Source organism: Erpetoichthys calabaricus, chromosome 5, assembly GCF_900747795.2.
Source record: "Erpetoichthys calabaricus chromosome 5, fErpCal1.3, whole genome shotgun sequence".
Taxonomy (NCBI): Eukaryota; Metazoa; Chordata; class Cladistia; order Polypteriformes; family Polypteridae; genus Erpetoichthys; species Erpetoichthys calabaricus.
Window position 1 is genome coordinate 20,631,212 of NC_041398.2, and position 18,062 is coordinate 20,649,273.

The 18,062-nt window shown below is 43.0% G+C and overlaps 1 protein-coding gene across 1 annotated transcript in view; it reads left to right on the forward strand.

Moving 5' to 3' along the window:
- LOC114641652 (zinc finger protein 665-like) overlaps window positions 1–18,062 on the forward strand; it is a 76,141-nt gene that overhangs the window by 50,463 nt on the left and 7,616 nt on the right. Inside the window, exons 3-4 of the mRNA XM_051927764.1 lie at window positions 7,569–7,644; window positions 7,709–8,129. Of these exons, the coding sequence (XP_051783724.1) occupies window positions 7,569–7,644; window positions 7,709–8,129 (497 nt within the window). The remainder of the gene's footprint in view (window positions 1–7,568; window positions 7,645–7,708; window positions 8,130–18,062) is intronic.

The window sequence follows — 18,062 nt, forward strand, 5'->3', positions numbered from 1 at the left end:
ACTAACAAGAGATGCCAAGTGTCGGGACAAAATAAATAGATCTCACACTGTAAGACTCCTGTATAAGCAATGAATAAAATATAATAATATAAGGACCTAGCTAAGAGGCTAAGACTCTAATTGTACACTGTTGTACGGAGATTGTATGGAAATAAATTGCTTTTCTTTAAACTTTAAGTGTTACATTTTTTAAAGTTTTCAGTATTGGAAAGAAAGCTACAGTAACTTTGTATAATAGTATACTAGTATTTGTTACAGTGCAACCCGCTAACGCACGTATGGCATTCGAAGCGGCCCACCAATGGTAGTGAGTTTGACATGCCTGTTGTACCGTGTTAGCCATAGACTGATACAGAGGCCTCTCTTACTGACAATACACTTCCAAAAAAACCTTCCAGGACTTTCTCTAGTGATGGTTATCTTATCTCTGCATTTTATTAGTTCATTGTTCTCTTCTTTCAGGGTTAATTCATCTTAGGTTTAATAATTTTGCTAAAATTTGAACAAAAAGGTTGTTAAGATGAAAAAAAAAAATCACTTTGCTGTCCCAATATAAGCAAGAGTATTTTTCAGTTTCTTTGTTACACGTTGCCTGATGAAGGGGCCTTAGCTGCCTCGAAAGCTTGATTTTCTAATCTATTTAGTTAGCAAATAAAAGGTGTCATTTCACCATACTTTCTTTTTACTTGTCATCCCCACTGACTTTAAGTGGGCAAAGAGCTCCTTTTCACAGCTGTGCTTTCCCTGCACTCTTGAAACTAAAGGTGCCAGCGTAGTTCTACTGAGCGATACCAACGAGGGACCGTTTTTGGTTACCAAAAGACTCATCTCGACATTTTAGACCTCCGAGTCCAAAAATGCCATTTTTTGAATTATGTCTGTTTGTGTGTGTGTGTGTAAACACAATAACTTGAGTGCGCTTTCACTTAGGTTGATCAATTTTTGCATACAAGTATTGGGTACAAAACGTAGATTCCTATTAACTTTTGGTCTATTTCCGCTAACCACAAGTGGTACTTTACCATTTATTCATGCATCTACAGAGTCCGATTTATTCCACTTTACTTTAATAATAATTGTTCAATACATTATTAATTTGATTTGATTTGTTGTTGATGGTTCTTTAATGTATTTATATAAAAATAGAATCATTGTCTTGCGCTTTACTCCTCAAATATCCATCCCCATATCGGAGTACAGTGTATTCAGAAAGTATTCACAGCACATCACTTTTTCCACATTTTGTTATGTTACAGCCTTATTCCAAAATGGATTAAATTCATTTTTTTCCTCAGAATTCTACACACAACACCCCATAATGACAACATGAAAAAAGTTTACTTGAGATTTTTGCAAATTTATTAAAAATAAAAAAAATGAGAAATCCCATGTCCATAAGTATTCACAGCCTTTGCTCAATACTTTGTCGATGCCCCTTTGGCAGCAATTCCAGCCTCAAGTCTTGTTGAATATGATGCCACAAGCTTGGCACACCTATCCTTGGCCAGTTTGGCCCATTCCTCTTTGCAGCACCTCTCAAGCTCCATCAGGTTGAATGGGAAGCGTTGGTGCACAGCCATTTTAAGATCTCTCCAGAGATGTTCAATCACATTCAAGTCTGGGCTCTGGCTGGGCCACTCAAGGACATTCACAGAGTTGTCCTGAAGCCACTCCTTTGATATCTTGGCTGTGTGCTTAGGGTCGTTGTCCTGCTGAAAGATGAACCGTCGCCCCAGTCTGATGTCAAGAGCACTCTAGAGCAGGTTTTCATCCAGGATGTCTCTGTACGTTGCTGCAGTCATCTTTCCCTTTATCCTGACTAGTCTCCCAGTCCCTGCCGCTGAAAAACATCCCCACAGCATGATGCTGCCACCACCATGCTTCACTGTAGGGATGGTATTGGCCTGGTGATGAGTGGTGCCTGGTTTCCTCCAAACGTGACACCTGGCATTCACACCAAACAGTTCAATCTTTGTCTTCTCAGACCAAAGAATTTTCTCTCTCATGGTCTGAGAGTCCTTCAGGTGCCTTTTGTCAAACTCCAGGCGGGCTGCCATGTGCCTTTTACTAAGGAGTGGCTTCTGTCTGGCCACTCTACCATACAGGCCTGATTGGTGGATTGCTGCAGAGATGGTTGTCCTTCTGGAAGGTTCTCCTCTCTCCACAGAGGACCTCTGGAGCTCTGACAGAGTGACCTTCGGGTTCTTGGTCACCTCCCTGACTAAGGCCCTTCTCCCCCGATCGCTCAGTTTAGATGGCCGGCCAGCTCTAGGAAGAGTCCTGGTGGTTTCGAACTTCTTCCACTTACAGATGATGGAGGCCACTGTGCTCATTGGGAACTTGAAAGCAGCAGAAATGTTTCTGTAACCTTCCCCAGATTTGTGCTTCGAGACAATCCTGTCTCGGAGGTCTACAGACAATTCCTTTGACTTCATGCTTGGTTTGTGCTCTGACATGAACTGTCAACTGTGGGACCTTCTATAGACAGGTGTGTGCCTTTCCAAATCATGTCCAGTCAACTGAATTTACCACAGGTGGACTCCAATGAAGCTGCAGAAACATCTCAAGGATGATCAGGGGAAACAGGATGAACCTGAGCTCAATTTTGAGCATCATGGCAAAGGCTGTGAATACTTATGTACATGGGCTTTCTCAATGTTTTATTTTTAATAAATTTGCAAAAACATCAAGTAAACTTTTTTCACGTTGTCATTATGGGATGTTGTGTGTAGAATTCTGAGGTAAAAAAAATGAATTTAATCCACTTTGGAATAAGGCTGTAACATAACAAAATGTGGAAAAAGTGATGAGGTGCTGGGAATACTTTCCGGATGCACTGTATATGAGAAAGTTGAGGGGGAGCACTCCCAATTTTATTTCCGTCTTGTGTGAGTCGGTGGGACCTGCAGCTAAAAGCCACGCTTCCTGTCCTTGATTTAGTGATCCTCATCATGCCAATCATCCTCTGTGCACACTTCACCACCCGTTGTAGTGCCCCCCATGCCCCACCCACCATCTGCACCCGAGCTGCTGCAGTACCACACGAGAAGGGAAGGTGAAGGTGCTGTACACCATACAGTGTCATCAGCTCAGAACTGGCAGACACCAGTGGAACCCAGGTACACCCATCTACTGTCCGGAGAAGTCTGGCCAGACGTGGTCTTCATGGAAGAGTTGCAGCCAAAAATCCATACCTCCGATGTGGAAACAAGGCCAAGCGACTCAAGTATGCACGAAAACATAGGAACTGGGGGGCAGAAAAATGGCAGCAGGTGCTCTGGACTGAGGAGTCAAAATTTGAAATATTTGGCTGTAGCAGAAGGCAGTTTGTTTGTCGAAGGGCTGGAGAGTGGTACAATAATGAGTGTCTGCAGGCAACAGTGAAGCATGGTGGAGGTTCCTTGAACATTTGGGGCTGCATTTCTGCAAATGGAGTTGGAGATTTGGTCAGGATTAATGGTGTTCTCAATGCTGAGAAATACAGGCAGATACTTATCCATCATACAATACCATCAGGGAGGCGTATGATTGGCCCCAAATTTATTCTGCAGCAGGACAACGACCCCAAATATACAGCCAAAGTCATTAAGAACTATCTTCAGCATAAAGAAGAACAAGAAGTCCTGGAAGTGATGGTATGGCCCCCACAGAGCCCTGATCTCAACATCATCGAGTGTGTCTGGGGTTACATGAAGAGACAGAAGGATGTGAGGAAGCCTACATCCACAGAAGATCTGGGGTTAGTTCTCCAAGATGTTTGGAACAACCTACCAGCCGAGTTCCTTCATAAACTGTGTGCAAGTGTACCTAGAAGAATTGATGCTGTTTTGAAGGCAAAGGGTGGTCACACCAAATATTGATTTGATTTAGATTTCTCTTTTGTTCATTCACTGCATTTTGTTGATTGATGAAAATGAACGATTAACACTTCCATTTTTGAAAGCATTCTTTGTTTACAGCATTTTTTCACACCTGCCTAAAACTTTTGCACAGTACTGTATATATAAGTGTGTGTGTGTGTGTATAATCTTTAATGTATAGTAGGCTACCTAATAGCACGCTAATAGATTATGAAAACTTGGACTTGGCTTGTTGTGTTATATGCAGGAAGAGTCCTTTTAAAACTGTAAGCCATTGTTATTTCTCCCATCTGTTCATGGTTAGGTTTAGGTTTAGGTTTATTTGTCATATATAGGTTAACACAGGGTCAACATACAATGAAATGTGTATGACGAGAAAAACAAGTCACTCAGCCTAGATCCAATAAAGCTTAAAAAAAGATTACAAGTTAAAAATAGACAAGTCATATAAAATAAAATGTGTATGTTTTAAAAGAAGTTATAGAGCGATATGAGTTGAATGAGCAGCAAGTACAAATGACAGTTATTGCACAGATAATGTTTTATAAGTGCAGATGCATATTCCATAAAGTGCAGATGCATGTTCCAGTCAGTATTCAGAGTGTGTGCAGGTACAGTTTGTGTGTGAGTAGTGCAATGTAGATGTAATGTAAGTGTGTGTAAGTGTTCAGGTGTTGCTGTTGAGGAGTCGAATGGCCTGGTGGTAAAAGCTGTTCTTAAGTCTCCTGTATCGTCTGCCGGACGGTAACAAGGAGAACAGCTGGCGTGCTGGATGGCTGTGGTCCTTTATGATGCTGCTTGTCTTACGCAAGCACCGATGGAGGTAAATGTCTTCAATGGCAGGAAGACTCTTGCCCGTGATGTGCTCTGCTGCCTTCACCACTCTCTGTAGTGATTTCCGGCTGCTGGCAGAGCAGCTCCCATACCAGACGGTAATGCAGCCCGTTAGCAGACTCTCGACCACACTCCTGTAAAAGTTTGAGGTGATGTTGGCATTCATGCCAAACTTCCTCAGCCTCCTCAGGAAGTAGAGCCGCTGGTGAGCTTTCTTGACCACAGTGTCTATGTGAAGGGTCCACGAGAGATCCTTGGTGATGTTTACTCCGAGGAACTTGAAGCTGTTGACCCTTTCAACTTCTATGCCACTGATGTAGATGGCCTGGTGTTCTCTGCCTTGTTGTTTTCGATAGTCCACAATCATCTCCTTGATTTTGCTGACATTAAGAGACAAGTTGTTATCTAGGCACCAATTACTCAATGCCAGCACCTCCTCTCTGTAGGCCGTCTCATCATTGTCAGTGATAAGGCCTATGATGGTTGTGTCGTCTGCAAACTTGGTGATGGTGTTTGTGCCGTGTTTTGCAACACAGTCATGGGTGAACAAGGAATACAGGAGGGGGCTAAGCACACAGCCCTGCGGCGCTCCTGTGTTTAAAATGAGTGATGAGGATGTGTGTTTGCCGACTCTCACCACCTGGGACCTGTTTGTGAGGAAAGAGAAAATCCATCTGCAGATGGTCGTCCCCAACCCAAGGTCGTCAAGCTTCAAGACGAGTTTTGAGGGGATGATGGTGTTGAATGCCGAGCTGTAATCTATGAACAGCATTCTTACATATGTATTTCCTCTTTCCAGGTGGGTGAGGGCAATGTTTATTGTTAGCGCAACGGCATCCTCTGTCGATCTGTTTGCTCTGTAAGCAAATTGGAGAGGATCCAGCGTGTCAGGGAGGGAGGAGCAGATGTAACCTTTGACTAGTTGCTCGAAGCACTTCATAATGACCGATGTCAGTGCAACCGGGCGATAGTCATTCAGACAGGAGACCACCGGTTTCTTTGGGACAGGAATGATGGTGGATGCCTTGAAGGAAGTGGGGACCACTGATTGCCTCAGGGAGAGATTGAAAATTTTGGTGAACACACCTGCTAACTGGTCAGCACACGCCCTGAGGGCACGGCCTGGGATGCCATCTGGTCCCGGAGCTTTGCGAGGATTGACCTTTTTGAAGGACCTTCTCACATCAGACGTTTCAAGGATCAGAGTGACAGACTCACTGCCCCCTTGAGGATATAGCACGTGTTCTTTGTTGGCTGCATCAAAACGAGCATAGAAAGTGTTGAGCTCGTCTGCAAGACATGCAGTGGGCTGAACACTGAATGTGTTTTTCTTTTTATAGTCAGTGATGCAGCACAGTCCATTCCACAGGCGCTTGGTGTCAGAGCTGTGGTAGCTTGACTCCACTTTGTCCCTGTAGTCCCGTTTGGCCTTCTTGATGGACCTCCGGAGGTCGTATCTGGCTGCTTTGTATGCATCAGAGTCCCCTGAGCCAAAGGCAGAGGTCCGCGCCTTGAGCTTAGCCCGGATCTCCCTATTTACCCAGGGTTTCTGGTTAGGATATATGCAAACGGTGGTTTTAGTGACAACATCGTCAATGCACTTGCTGATATATCCTGTGACAGAGTCTGTGAATTCATTGATGTTGCCATCAGCTGCATCCTCAAACATCTCCCAATCAGTTGTTTCAAAGCAGTCCTGTAAGACCCCCTCAGCTTCACTGTCCCATTTGTAGATGTTCCTGTAAACCGGTTTTTCCTGCTTAAGTCTTTGTTTATATGCAGGCAGCAGCAATATAGAGCAATGGTCTGATTTTCCAAAAGCTGGTCGAGGGAGAGATTTGTAGGAGTCCTTGAATAAGGTGTAACAATGATCCAGTGTTTGATCACCTCTTGTGGGGGGAGAGATGTGCTGATAGTATCTAGGGAGAACTTACTTCATGTTTGCTCTGTTAAAGTCTCCCAACACAATAAATGCTGCTTCTGAGTTAGCGTTCTCTAGTCCACTGATAACATCATACAGTTCATCCATAGCTGAAGCTTTATCAGCTTGTGGGGGGATGTAAACAACTGAAAGGAGAACTGAACTGAAGTCCCTCGGGAGGTAAAAGGGTCTAACTTTAATGGTCAGCAGCTCAAGAACCGGTGAGCAGTGTGTTTTTAAGACACACACATCCGTAGCCCATGAAGAGTTAACCATAAAGCACACACCCCCTCCCCTTGACTTGCCTGAGTCCTTTGTTCTGTCTCCCCGATAAACTGTGAACCCGTCTGGTGTGACTGCGCAGTCAGGTACGCTGGGCTCCAACCACGTCTCTGTGAACGCCAAAACGCAGCAGTTCGTGATGTCTTTCTGGTGCTTTATCCGTGCGCGCAGCTCATCTAATTTGTTGTCCAGAGACTGAACATTAGCGAGCAGGATGCTAGGCAGAGGAGGCTTGTTGTTCCTCTGTCGGGTTCGGCACAGAACTCCGGCGCGTTTCCCCCTCTTTGTTTTCCTTCGGCGTCGCGCGAGTAAGCAAAAGGCTCCAGGCAGTACAGCGTCCGCGATATCAAAAACTGTTGTAAAATCCAAACTGGCTGATGAACGTAATTCCAATAGTGTTTGCCGGTCATACTGAAAGTGTGATAAAGTAGAACGCACAAAAAGAGTGAGTAGTAAGAATTATTTACTGTATGGATTATGGAATGTTCGTCTGGATGGGTGTTTTTGGAACAAAAAATGGTTCTCTTTTGGCATTGCTCTGAAGAACCATTCTGGCACCTTTTAAGACTGTACTTGGTACTTTTCTATGCCTGTCTAGTCATTAATCCCGAAATGTGCTCAAGTTATTTTTGACAAGTATTTTAAGTAATTATCTCATTTTTATTTCACAGTGCAAAGGAGCCTCCTTCCCAGTTCACCTGGCCATTCAGTGAGATGTCTAATGGCCTCCAAGCCAGGGTTGTCTATGTGAGAAGGACATTGTAGAAGAGAAAAGCAGACACCTGAGTGAAGAGAGAAGAGTTTTACATAGATGATGGCCTCAGTTGATAATGAAGCTATGGGTGAAAGGCTGGCACACATTAAACAAGAGGTCTGTGAGTGGGCGGCACCAGCAGATGTGTGCGTGAAGGCGGAGGATTGTGAGGGAAGAATTTCCGTTTTTAAAGAAGAGGAGTTAGAGGAGGGTACTGTCGACATTAAAGTCGAGGAATCTGAGGATTTGTCAGTCAGTCTTGAGCTGCAAAAGCACGAGATTGGAACTATTTTCAAGAAAGATATCTGTGAAGAATCTCATTCCAGTTTACAGTCCTGGTTCACTAATACTGGACATCTGGCCTCCCAGCACAAATCTGTGGAAATGAAATCGGAGTTCTCTGAAATTGACGTGAGAATCGGTGAAGGAAACAGGAGTAAAGGAGAAGAGCAGAAGTCCTCTAGGAGTGTGGGAATGAGTAAGTAATGTAATTCTATATAGGAGAATATAATGGTGAGAACATTCACAATTCTGTTAAGGTTTCGTGGTCTTTGCTTTTTTAGTAGGTGGAATTGGGAATGGGATGCCGGAAGGTAAGGCAGGATCAAGCACGTGCCCGAAAGAAACTTCTCAGTCCAAAAAGTTCATTTTAAAATGTTTAGGGAAAATTCAAAGCAAACAGTCTACACAGGAATAAAGAAAAAGGCTGTTACACGCGTAGAATAAAAAGCAAAAACAATGGGGGAAAAATGTGTCTTCCCTAAACTTAGCCTTTTCTTGGTAAACTTTAGTTGTTTTCTATACTAAGGGATGCTTTACTTCACCTTCAGTACGTGCTAAACATACGGCGCTGCACGTTCAGTAGAGCTCATCACGTTACATACAACTGGGCACGGTAAGGCGCACTTTGAAACCGTGTGCCCTCCACGCCTTACTTTCGGCAAGGAAGGTCACTAACTGAGACTAATCTGCAGTTAGAGGGACAAGAAACAGTTAGAGTACACCGACTCAATTCAGCTTGCGGGGTTATAAGAACTTCTCATAGACTATTCACTAATATAGAGTATAGACAAACATCTCTCTATTATAATAAAATAATCTTGGGGCGAGACGTGACATTTTGGAAGGAAGTCCCGTGAGACTTTTAACATGAGATTTTTTCAAGTCACGCCCTACTTACAACCATTTTCAAACAAGACCGCAGTCATCTAACCTCTCAGTCGTGTGAATGCTTTTGTCAGGCACACTTCCTGCACGCTCAGCTCTTATAAATTTTATCAGGACAATCACTTTATACATTCTCGATGACACGTCAACGACTAAGCGGAGAAAAAAGAGCAGGGACAAACATTCGAGAAAGTCGGGTAATTTATTTGAGATAAAGAAACGAAATTCACTCACGGGCAAGTTACTCGTTGCGTGGTCACGATGCAAGTCCAAACATGGGATCAAAATTCAATGAGATCTTGATGAAAAGTTTGTTCAAATTATTGTTTTTACTAAAGTTTTAACTCTCTTAGGGCTAATTTTTTTTTGGTTTCTTTTCTCCCAGGGCTGAATATTTTTCCAAAAACTAACTTTTTTTTAAAAAAAGAACACAAAGCAATTGTTTAACATATCAAATCAGCAAAAAATATTTACTTTTGACAAATGTTACTGCCTTGCATGTTGTATGAGCCTGCATACTCTATGACTTCACATAAATGTTACACAGTAAAGTCTGATCTCGCTCAAAGCAGCCAATTTCAGTCATTGCCACATTGCACTCCTTACAATACGTGTTGCTTTGGTGCCTCCATTTCAATTGTCTGTTGCTGCACTTTATCACATATATTGTTAGTGTGTACTGTAGAGAGACAAGTCACCCTTTGACATCGTGTCATGCCACTGCCACCAAGTTTTCCGCAAGCATGAAAACCGTATTGTCGCCTCTTTTTATCTTCAGCCTGTGAAGGCCTGTGTCTCCTGTTCACCCTCACTGTGCCACAAGCTCCAATCCCCCTGCTCTGTAGCTCCATGAACACTTCTGGTGATGTGTAAAAATTATCCAAATGTACACAACATGACCCAAATGTTCATAGCCCTGAAGCAGCTCCAGCACAACCTGCCTTGTCGAGGGACAGTTCTCTCTTTGTAAGAAATACTTTCCTGTATATGTAATTACTTTCAGGCAGAAACCAGTGTTTGCTTCTGCCAGTACAAAATCCTTTATGTCATACTTTGTGGGGTTGTTTGGCATATATTGGCAGAAAAAAAAGGCGCCCCTTGTATTTTATCATAGATTCATACACAGACAAATCACGGCCAGGCTGATCAAATTGTTTCTATGTTGGTTCCACAATGTCAAGCAGGGGCTGAACTTTATGCATGGCGTTATAGCCTGGCTCACACCTTGGGATTTGCTTCTGTTTATTACAGAAGTGAATAAAACTTTGCAGCATCACGTACCTATCATCACGCTGCATAACCTGTCCAAAGCCACCAGGGGACAAAGCACATTTGGACCAATGCTCCCTGAAGTTATATCACCAGTTCTGTCCCATCTCTATTTGTAATGCCACAGCGCACTTCATCTCGTCTTTTGTTGTGGGTTTCCACTTTGAAAAACGAGAATGCAGTGCAAGCGCAGCCCGCGATTCAAAAAATTGCTCTGCATACCTGTGTGTCTCGTCTGACAGTAGCTGAAAAGCAGCATCAGGAGAGAGCAGCCTGAAGTAGTCCAGCAGCTGGTGATCTGTCGTGTCCAGCAGCAAGCCATGCCATCTTGTGAAGTCCGGAAGCCAGTTTGGCTCCCACAGATCAATGTCTGGGTATTCCTCCCACGTGAACCTTGCCGTAGGTGCGTCAGCTGTGCGAATGCACCTAGCTGGCAGCCGATCAGCCAATGCCAGTTCCTCACTCTCTTGCTCGATCTCCTGATCACTGTCAACAAAATCAGATTCTTAAAAATCAGAGTCCAACTTGGCGATAAGGTGCAAAAACATCGTTTGCGATTGCGTTGAGTATTTTCTTTTCTGCACTCGCTTTGCTCCCTCATGAGATGTCGATGCCATCTTGCCTTTGTTTACATTTGTTTACATTTCGTTACTCACGCACACGCAAGGATTAGATGTCGACTCTATGAGTCTAACATTCCTCTGAGCAGAGAGGGAATGCCTGTGACGTGACAGTGAGTTTTGTCGTCATTAACAGCTGATTGTCGCCCTCAACCCTTGGATCAGAGCCCTCTTCTACGTGGTGGTGTGCTGGGGAGGCAACATTAAGAAGAAGGACGCCTCATGCCTGGACAAACTGGTGAGGAAAGCAGGCTCTATTGTAGGCATGGAGCTGGACAGTTTGACATCCATGGCAGAGCAATGGGCACTCAACAGGCTCCTATCAATCATGGAGAATCCACTGAACAGTGTCATCTCCAGAGAGAGGAGCAGCTTCAGTGACAGACTGCTGTCACCGTCCTGCTCCACTGACAGACTGAGGAGATCGTTCCTCCCCCACACTATGCGACTCTTCAATTCCACCTGGGGGGATAAACGTTAACATTATACAAAGTTATTTTCTGTGTGTATACCTGCCTTGTTATCACTGTTTAATTTAATATTGTTATTATCAGTATGCTGCTGCTGGAATATGCGAATTTCCATCCATCCATCCATTTTCCAACCCGCTGAATCCGAACACAGGGTCACGGGGGTCTGCTGGAGCCAATCCCAGCCAACACAGGGCACAAGGCAGGAACCAATCCCGGGCAGGGTGCCAACCCACCGCAGGCGAATTTCCCCTTGGGATTAATAAAGTATCTATCTATCTCTCTATCTAATCTATCTATTCTATCTATCTATGACATGCACACTCAACTCGTCCTCTCAACATCCGACCTAAAAGAGTTCAAGTGAAAATAATACATATAGTTCGGTCCATAAATATTTGGACAGAGACAAGTTTTTTCTCATTTTGGTTCTGTACATTACCACAATGAATTTTAAATGAAACAACTCGGATGCAGTTGAAGTGCAGACTTTCAGCTTTAATTCAGTGGGGTGAACAAAACGGTTGCATAATAATAATAATAATAATGATTCATTACATTTATATAGCGCTTTTCTCAGTACTCAAAGCGCTATCCACACAGGGAGGAACCGAGAAACAAACCCACAATCTTCCACAGTCTCCTTACTGCAAAGCAGCAGCACTACCACTGCGCCACCTGTGAGGACCTGTGCATGAAAATGTGAGGCAACTAAAGCATTTTTTGAACACAATCCCTTCATTTCAGGGGCTCAAAAGTAATTGGACCAGGCCCGGTCTTAGGTATTATGGGGCCCTAGGCAAAAGGGGGGTCCAGGGGCCCCCTGAGGGGTGCGGAGCCCCCCTGGATCTCTGCGAAATGCGTGAAAATTAGACCAAGGAGACGTTTTCTTGTAACGTTACGAGGTCATTGCCCCGGAGTAGTTAACTGCTACAATTTAGCCAGTTTGAACTGTTAAACATGTGAGGGGAGGGGCGGGCCGGGGGCCTGGCCGCCGTCGATCCGGGGCCCCCCGGACGCTGGGGCCCTAGGCGGTCGCCTACTTCTCTTATGCCTAAGGCCAGGCCTGATTGGACAAATTAAATAACTGGAAATCAGATGTTCATTTCTAATACTTGGTTGAAAACCCTTTGCTGGCGATGACAGCCTGAAGTCTTGAACTCCTGGACATCACCAGATGTTGGGTTTCCTCCTTTTAATGCTCTGCCAGGCCTTTACTGCAGCGGCTTTCAGTTGTTGTTTGTTTGTTGGCCTCTCTGTCTGAAGTTTAGTCTTCAACAAGTGAAATGCCTGCTCAGTTGGGTTAAGATCAGGTGACTGACTTGGCCATTCCAGAATGTTCCACTTCTTTGCTTTAATAAACTCCTGGGTTGCTTTGGCTGTATGTTTTGGGTCATTGTCCATCTGTATCATGAATCAATTTGACTGCTGCATTTAGCTGGATTTGAGCAGACAGTATGTCTCTGAACACCTCAGAATTCATTCGGCTGCTTCTGTCCTGTGTCACATCATCAATAAACACTAGTGTCCCAGTGCCACTGGCAGCCATGCACGCCTTCTCCATACTTTTTTCTTGACATCATTCTGGTAGAGGTTGATCTTGGTTTCATCTGTCCAAAGAATGTTTTTCCAGAACTGTGCTGGCTTTTTTAGATGTTCTTTAGCAAAGTCCAATCTCGCCTTTCTATTCTTGAGACTTATGAGTGTCTTGCACCTTGCACTGCACCCTCTGTATTTACTTTCATGCAGTCTTCTCTTTATGGTAGACTTGGATATCGATACACAGACCCCATGGAGTGTGTTGTTCACTTGGTTGGCTGTTGTGAAGGGGTTTCTCTTCACCGTGGAAATGATTCTGCGATCATCCACCACTGTTGTCTTCCGTGGACGTCCAGGTCTTTTTGCGTTGCTGAGTTCACCAGTGCTTGCTTTCTTTCTCAGGATGTACCAAACTGTAGATTTTGCCACTCGTAATATTGTAGTAATTTCTCAGATGGGTTTTTTCTGTTTTCACACCTTAAGGATGGCTTCTTTCACCTGCATGGAGAGCTCCTTTGACCGCATGTTGTCTGTTCACAGCAAAATCTTCCACATGCAAGCACCACACCTCAAATCAACTCCAGGCCTTTTATCTGCTTCATTGATAAGGACATAATGAGAGACTTGCCCACACCTGCCCATGAAATAGCCAAAGAGTCAATTGTCCAATTACGTTTGAGCCCCTGAAATGAAGGGATTGTGTTCAAAAAATGTTTTAGTTGCCTGACATTTTTATGCAATCGTTTTGTTCACCCCACTGAATTAAAGCTGAAAGTCTGCACTTCAACTGCATCGGAGTTGTTTCATTTCAAATTCATTGTGGTCATGTACAGAACCAAAATGAGAAAAAAGGTGTCTCTGTCCAAATATTTATGGACCTAACTGTATGTAACAATTCCTATGAAAATAAATTGTATATCCGGTAAGCCAAACCCGGGGGTGGGCGAGCAAAGCGAGCAGGGGGTGGAGCCCCCTAGTCTTGTATATAAATGTCTACGCGTGGAAGTGTGTGTGTCTGTCTGCCCGGAAGTGAGAGGTGGATTCGGGGTAATGGCTCCTCCTCTGAGGAAACTGAAAACTCGCTTAGCCGCTAATGACACAAGCGGGGCCAGCATGCCAGCAAAACAAAACCTCAGAAGTGAAAGACAAAGTCACTTAGCTGCTAACATCGGCAAAATGGTATCCACAGAAACACAAGCGAGGTGAGCACATCAGCAAAACGAATCCTCCAAGGAGAGAGAGAGAGACGCCCAGAGGCATTCCTTTCAATTACCTGACATCTCTACATTTTGATTTTTTTTCTGACGATTTCAGTAGTTTCTAGGACTCCAGACTTTCTACATCATGGGCTTACACAGCTAGTTTAACATAACTAAGCAAATACTTCTATCAACTTGACATAACCTCACTAACTAGCAAATGGCTCTGACAGTGGGGAACCTTTACATGCGAGACCACTACTATGAAGCATCAGAAGGTCACTTTGAGCAATAAGTGCTTCATCAGCAATAACTGACTTCTCGTTAAGAAATTGGGTTGAAACCAAATAACCTGCAGCCACTGCGACCCTCCAGGACTGACATTGCCCACCCCTGTTCTAGGCCGACCACTCCTGGGTAGATTTCCCACTGCTCTTAGTTTTCTCCTTTTGGAGACGATTGGCTCTCATGGTGGTTCACTGGAGCCCCCCAGGGTTTTGGAGGTTGCCCTGTGACCCTTTCCTGACTGCTATGCTTCAGTATCTTTCTTTCTTGGGTCTTCTAGAATTTCTTTTGCTCGAGGCACTGAGTGGTGGCTCTGAGGCTATGGATCTGCTCTGGCAATTGGAAGGTTGCTGGCTCGAATCCTCGTAAACACCAAAAGTGACTCTACTACGTTGGGCCCTCGAGCAAGGCCCTTAACCTGCAATTGCTCTGTCCTGGGTAAACGTTAATCTGCATCCATCCCTGCATGTAGGCCCTCCAACCTGCAGTGAAAAACCTGAGGGTTGGTGGCAGAATTGGCACTCCAGCCACCATAAAAAACTTCACACTGTTCAGTGTGGTGCTGAGGTGTCACATGTTGTATGGCAGCACTCGGGTCCTAATCTGGGATCCTGAGTTGGTTTGTCATGTGTTGGGTGCAGCAATGCGCTCTATCAGCCTGTGCTTCTAGCTTGTCTCTCTCTCTGAAGCATGGAGTCCTGCTTGTGGAGACCTTTTAGCCAACTTACTTCTCATTACTGGAAAGGTTCTGTTGAAGTGATGTTCAGATTCCAAAGGACTGGCACCCATCGAGCTGGGCTGTATTTAGTCTCATTTCACCCGTTATCACTGAAAGGTGGTTCATTGGTTGAGTGAGTGACTAAGGGGGTAATTGCTTTTCCACATGGGTGATGTAGGTCTTAGTAGACTTTTTTTTTTCCTTCAGTAATCCAAATTATGTAAAAAAACATGTATTGTGCTTACTTGGGTTGTCTTTTGTATTCTGTAAATTCTGCTTGGAGATCAGAAACGAGTGTTGTGAATGAGAGAAAGCAGTGCAGATTAGGAATGGGGCAAATACTTTTTCACAGCATGGTGGATGGGTGAAGTTTTAAGTATAAATTGGGTTTTAAAGGCATTCCAACTTTATCAAATAAATCACAGCAAAGGATGGAACCCCAAATTCACGTCTGGATTGTCATTCCTGAAGGTCATTTCCCCCTCCAGGTGTTCTCTGTTACTCCACCACAGTGATGGTAAATGTCAACAAAATAAGACAATGCAGTGGCACCGAGACCAGGAAAAAAAAAAAGTGTGTGTGTGTGACATGCGTGGCTGAATCCAGCAGGGGGCACACACTTCCTGGGAATATGTTTGTTAGAGATTGCAGCTGTCACTAAACCAAAAGTGATAGAGATTCTCTCTCTCTCTCTCTCTCTCTCTCTCTCTCTCTCTCTCTCTCTCTATCTATCCTATCTATCCTATCTATCTATCTATCTATCTATCTATCTATCTATCTATCTATCTATCTATCTATCTATCTATCTATCCTATCTATCCTATCTATCCTATCTATCCTATCTATCCTATCTATCTATATATATATATATATATATATATATATAATATATATGGTTGAAATAGTTTACTGTCAAATAAATGCAAAGAGTACGCGACACGTGTTTCGCCCTCATTCTGGGCTAATCAGGCGTACACACTCCACTGCACTCCCTCTCGGGAATCGGACCTCAGCGCCAGAGGCGATGCCCCTAACGTTGCGCCACGGCGTGTGGTTCGTTTATTAGACAGCATGTAGATCGGGGTAATTACATTCATGGCATTCGAAGTCTGTGTCACAATCTGATTATATGGGTGGTTACCTACCAGGTAACGCTTGTGGTTGGCCAGCAATCTGCTAACATCCGCCACGGTGCCCTCAGTTTGTGAGGAGCAGATCATAGAATGGTTGAAATAGTTTACTGTCGAGAGGGAGTGCAGTGGAGTGTCTACGCCTGATGAGCCCAGAATGACGGCGAAACACGTGTCGCGTACTCTTTGCATTTATTTGACAGTAAACTATTTCAACCATTCTATGATCTGAGAGAGATAGTTAGAGATACAGTAGAGATATAGTCAGAGAGACAGAGATATAAATATAGAGATATAGTTAGAGATGAGATGAGAGATATAGAGATATATCTCTATAGAGATATATAGAGAGATATAGAGATATAAATATAGAGTTATAGTTATAGTTAGAGATGTAGAGAGATATAGAGAGAGATGGAGAGATATAGAGATATAAATATAGAGATATAGTTAGAGATATAGAGTTGTAGATATAGATAAAGATATAGAGATGTAGAGAGATATGTAGAAATATAAAGAGAGAGAGATGGAGAGATATAGTTAGATATAGAGATGTAGAGAGATATAGAGATATAGTTAGAGATATAGAGATATAAAGAGAGACAGATAGATGGAGAGATATAGATATACAGTAAATATAGAGATATAGAGTTATAGTTAGAGAGAGATGGAGAGATATAGATATAAATATAGAGAGATATAGAGTTATAATTAGAGATAGAGATATAGATAGATATATAGAGAAATAGAGATGTAGAGAGATAGAGATACAGATACAGAGAGATATAGAGATATAAAGAGAGAGATATAGAGATATATAGTAAATATAAAGATTTAGTTAGAGATATTGAGAGAGATATGGATAGATATATAGAGATATAGTTAGAGATCTAGAGATATAAAGAGAGACAGAAATGGAGAGATATACAGTAAATATAGAGATATAGTTAGAGATATAGACTTATAGTTAGATATATAGAGATAGATGTATAAAGATATAGAGATATAAAGAGAGAGAGAGATGGAGAGATAGAGATATAAATATAGAGATATAGTTAGAGATATAGATCAGGGGTGTCAAACTCAAATAATGAGTGGGCCAAAATTTAAAACTGAACAAAGCCGCAGGCCAAGGTTGAAAAAAATTACCTTTTAATAGGCACCCAAACAAGTTTTGCGTTGAAAATTGAACAAGCAAGGCTTATATAACTTTATAATGACATGCAAACCCGAGTTTCATGTTTAAATATAAAAATTGAATGCCTCTTTTCTATTTGCAGCCTTCTGAGGTAAATATCAAAATAAACTTTTTTCCACAGGCTAATAAATACATTTGAAAACAAAATAACAATAATGAATGAATCAAACATTCAAGCCTTGAAGTAGCAAGAGAAGAGTGCATGAATAAAATGTTTTTGCTCAGTTTGCTACACTGATTTGCTTTAACACTGAATATGGAACAAGCCATGCTTATAGCTTAACTTAACTTAATAGTGCAAAATCAACTGTCAAAGAACAAACGAAGAAACATCAATGGCATATTAAATAACATTTAAATAAAAAATGAATGCCTCTTTTCAATTTGCTAAATATCAACATTAACTTTTTCCACTGGCTAATACATAAATCAATCATTCAGGCCTTTTTACTGTTCAGTTTGCGACACACTGATCTAACATGGTGTGTTCAAGCCAGACACCTGGCATCTTTTCTTGGATGCTAGTTCATCAGTGTCGGGGCTCAGGCTTTGAGCTGAGGCAACCTTCATTATCGAACGAAGGTGTTCATCAGTGAGACGTGCCCTGTGAGATGTTTTCGTCATCTTCATTGAGGAGAAAAGTTGCTCACATAGGTAAGTGCTGCCGAACATGGAGAGCAATTGAGCAGCTTGGGTGCGGAGCTGAGGCATTGTGTCAGGGATGTGTTGTGGAAACTGTGCGGTGCCAACAGCATCATACTTTGACTTCAGCGTGTCATCACACTGGAGTTCAATCAGCTCCATTTGAATGTTAGT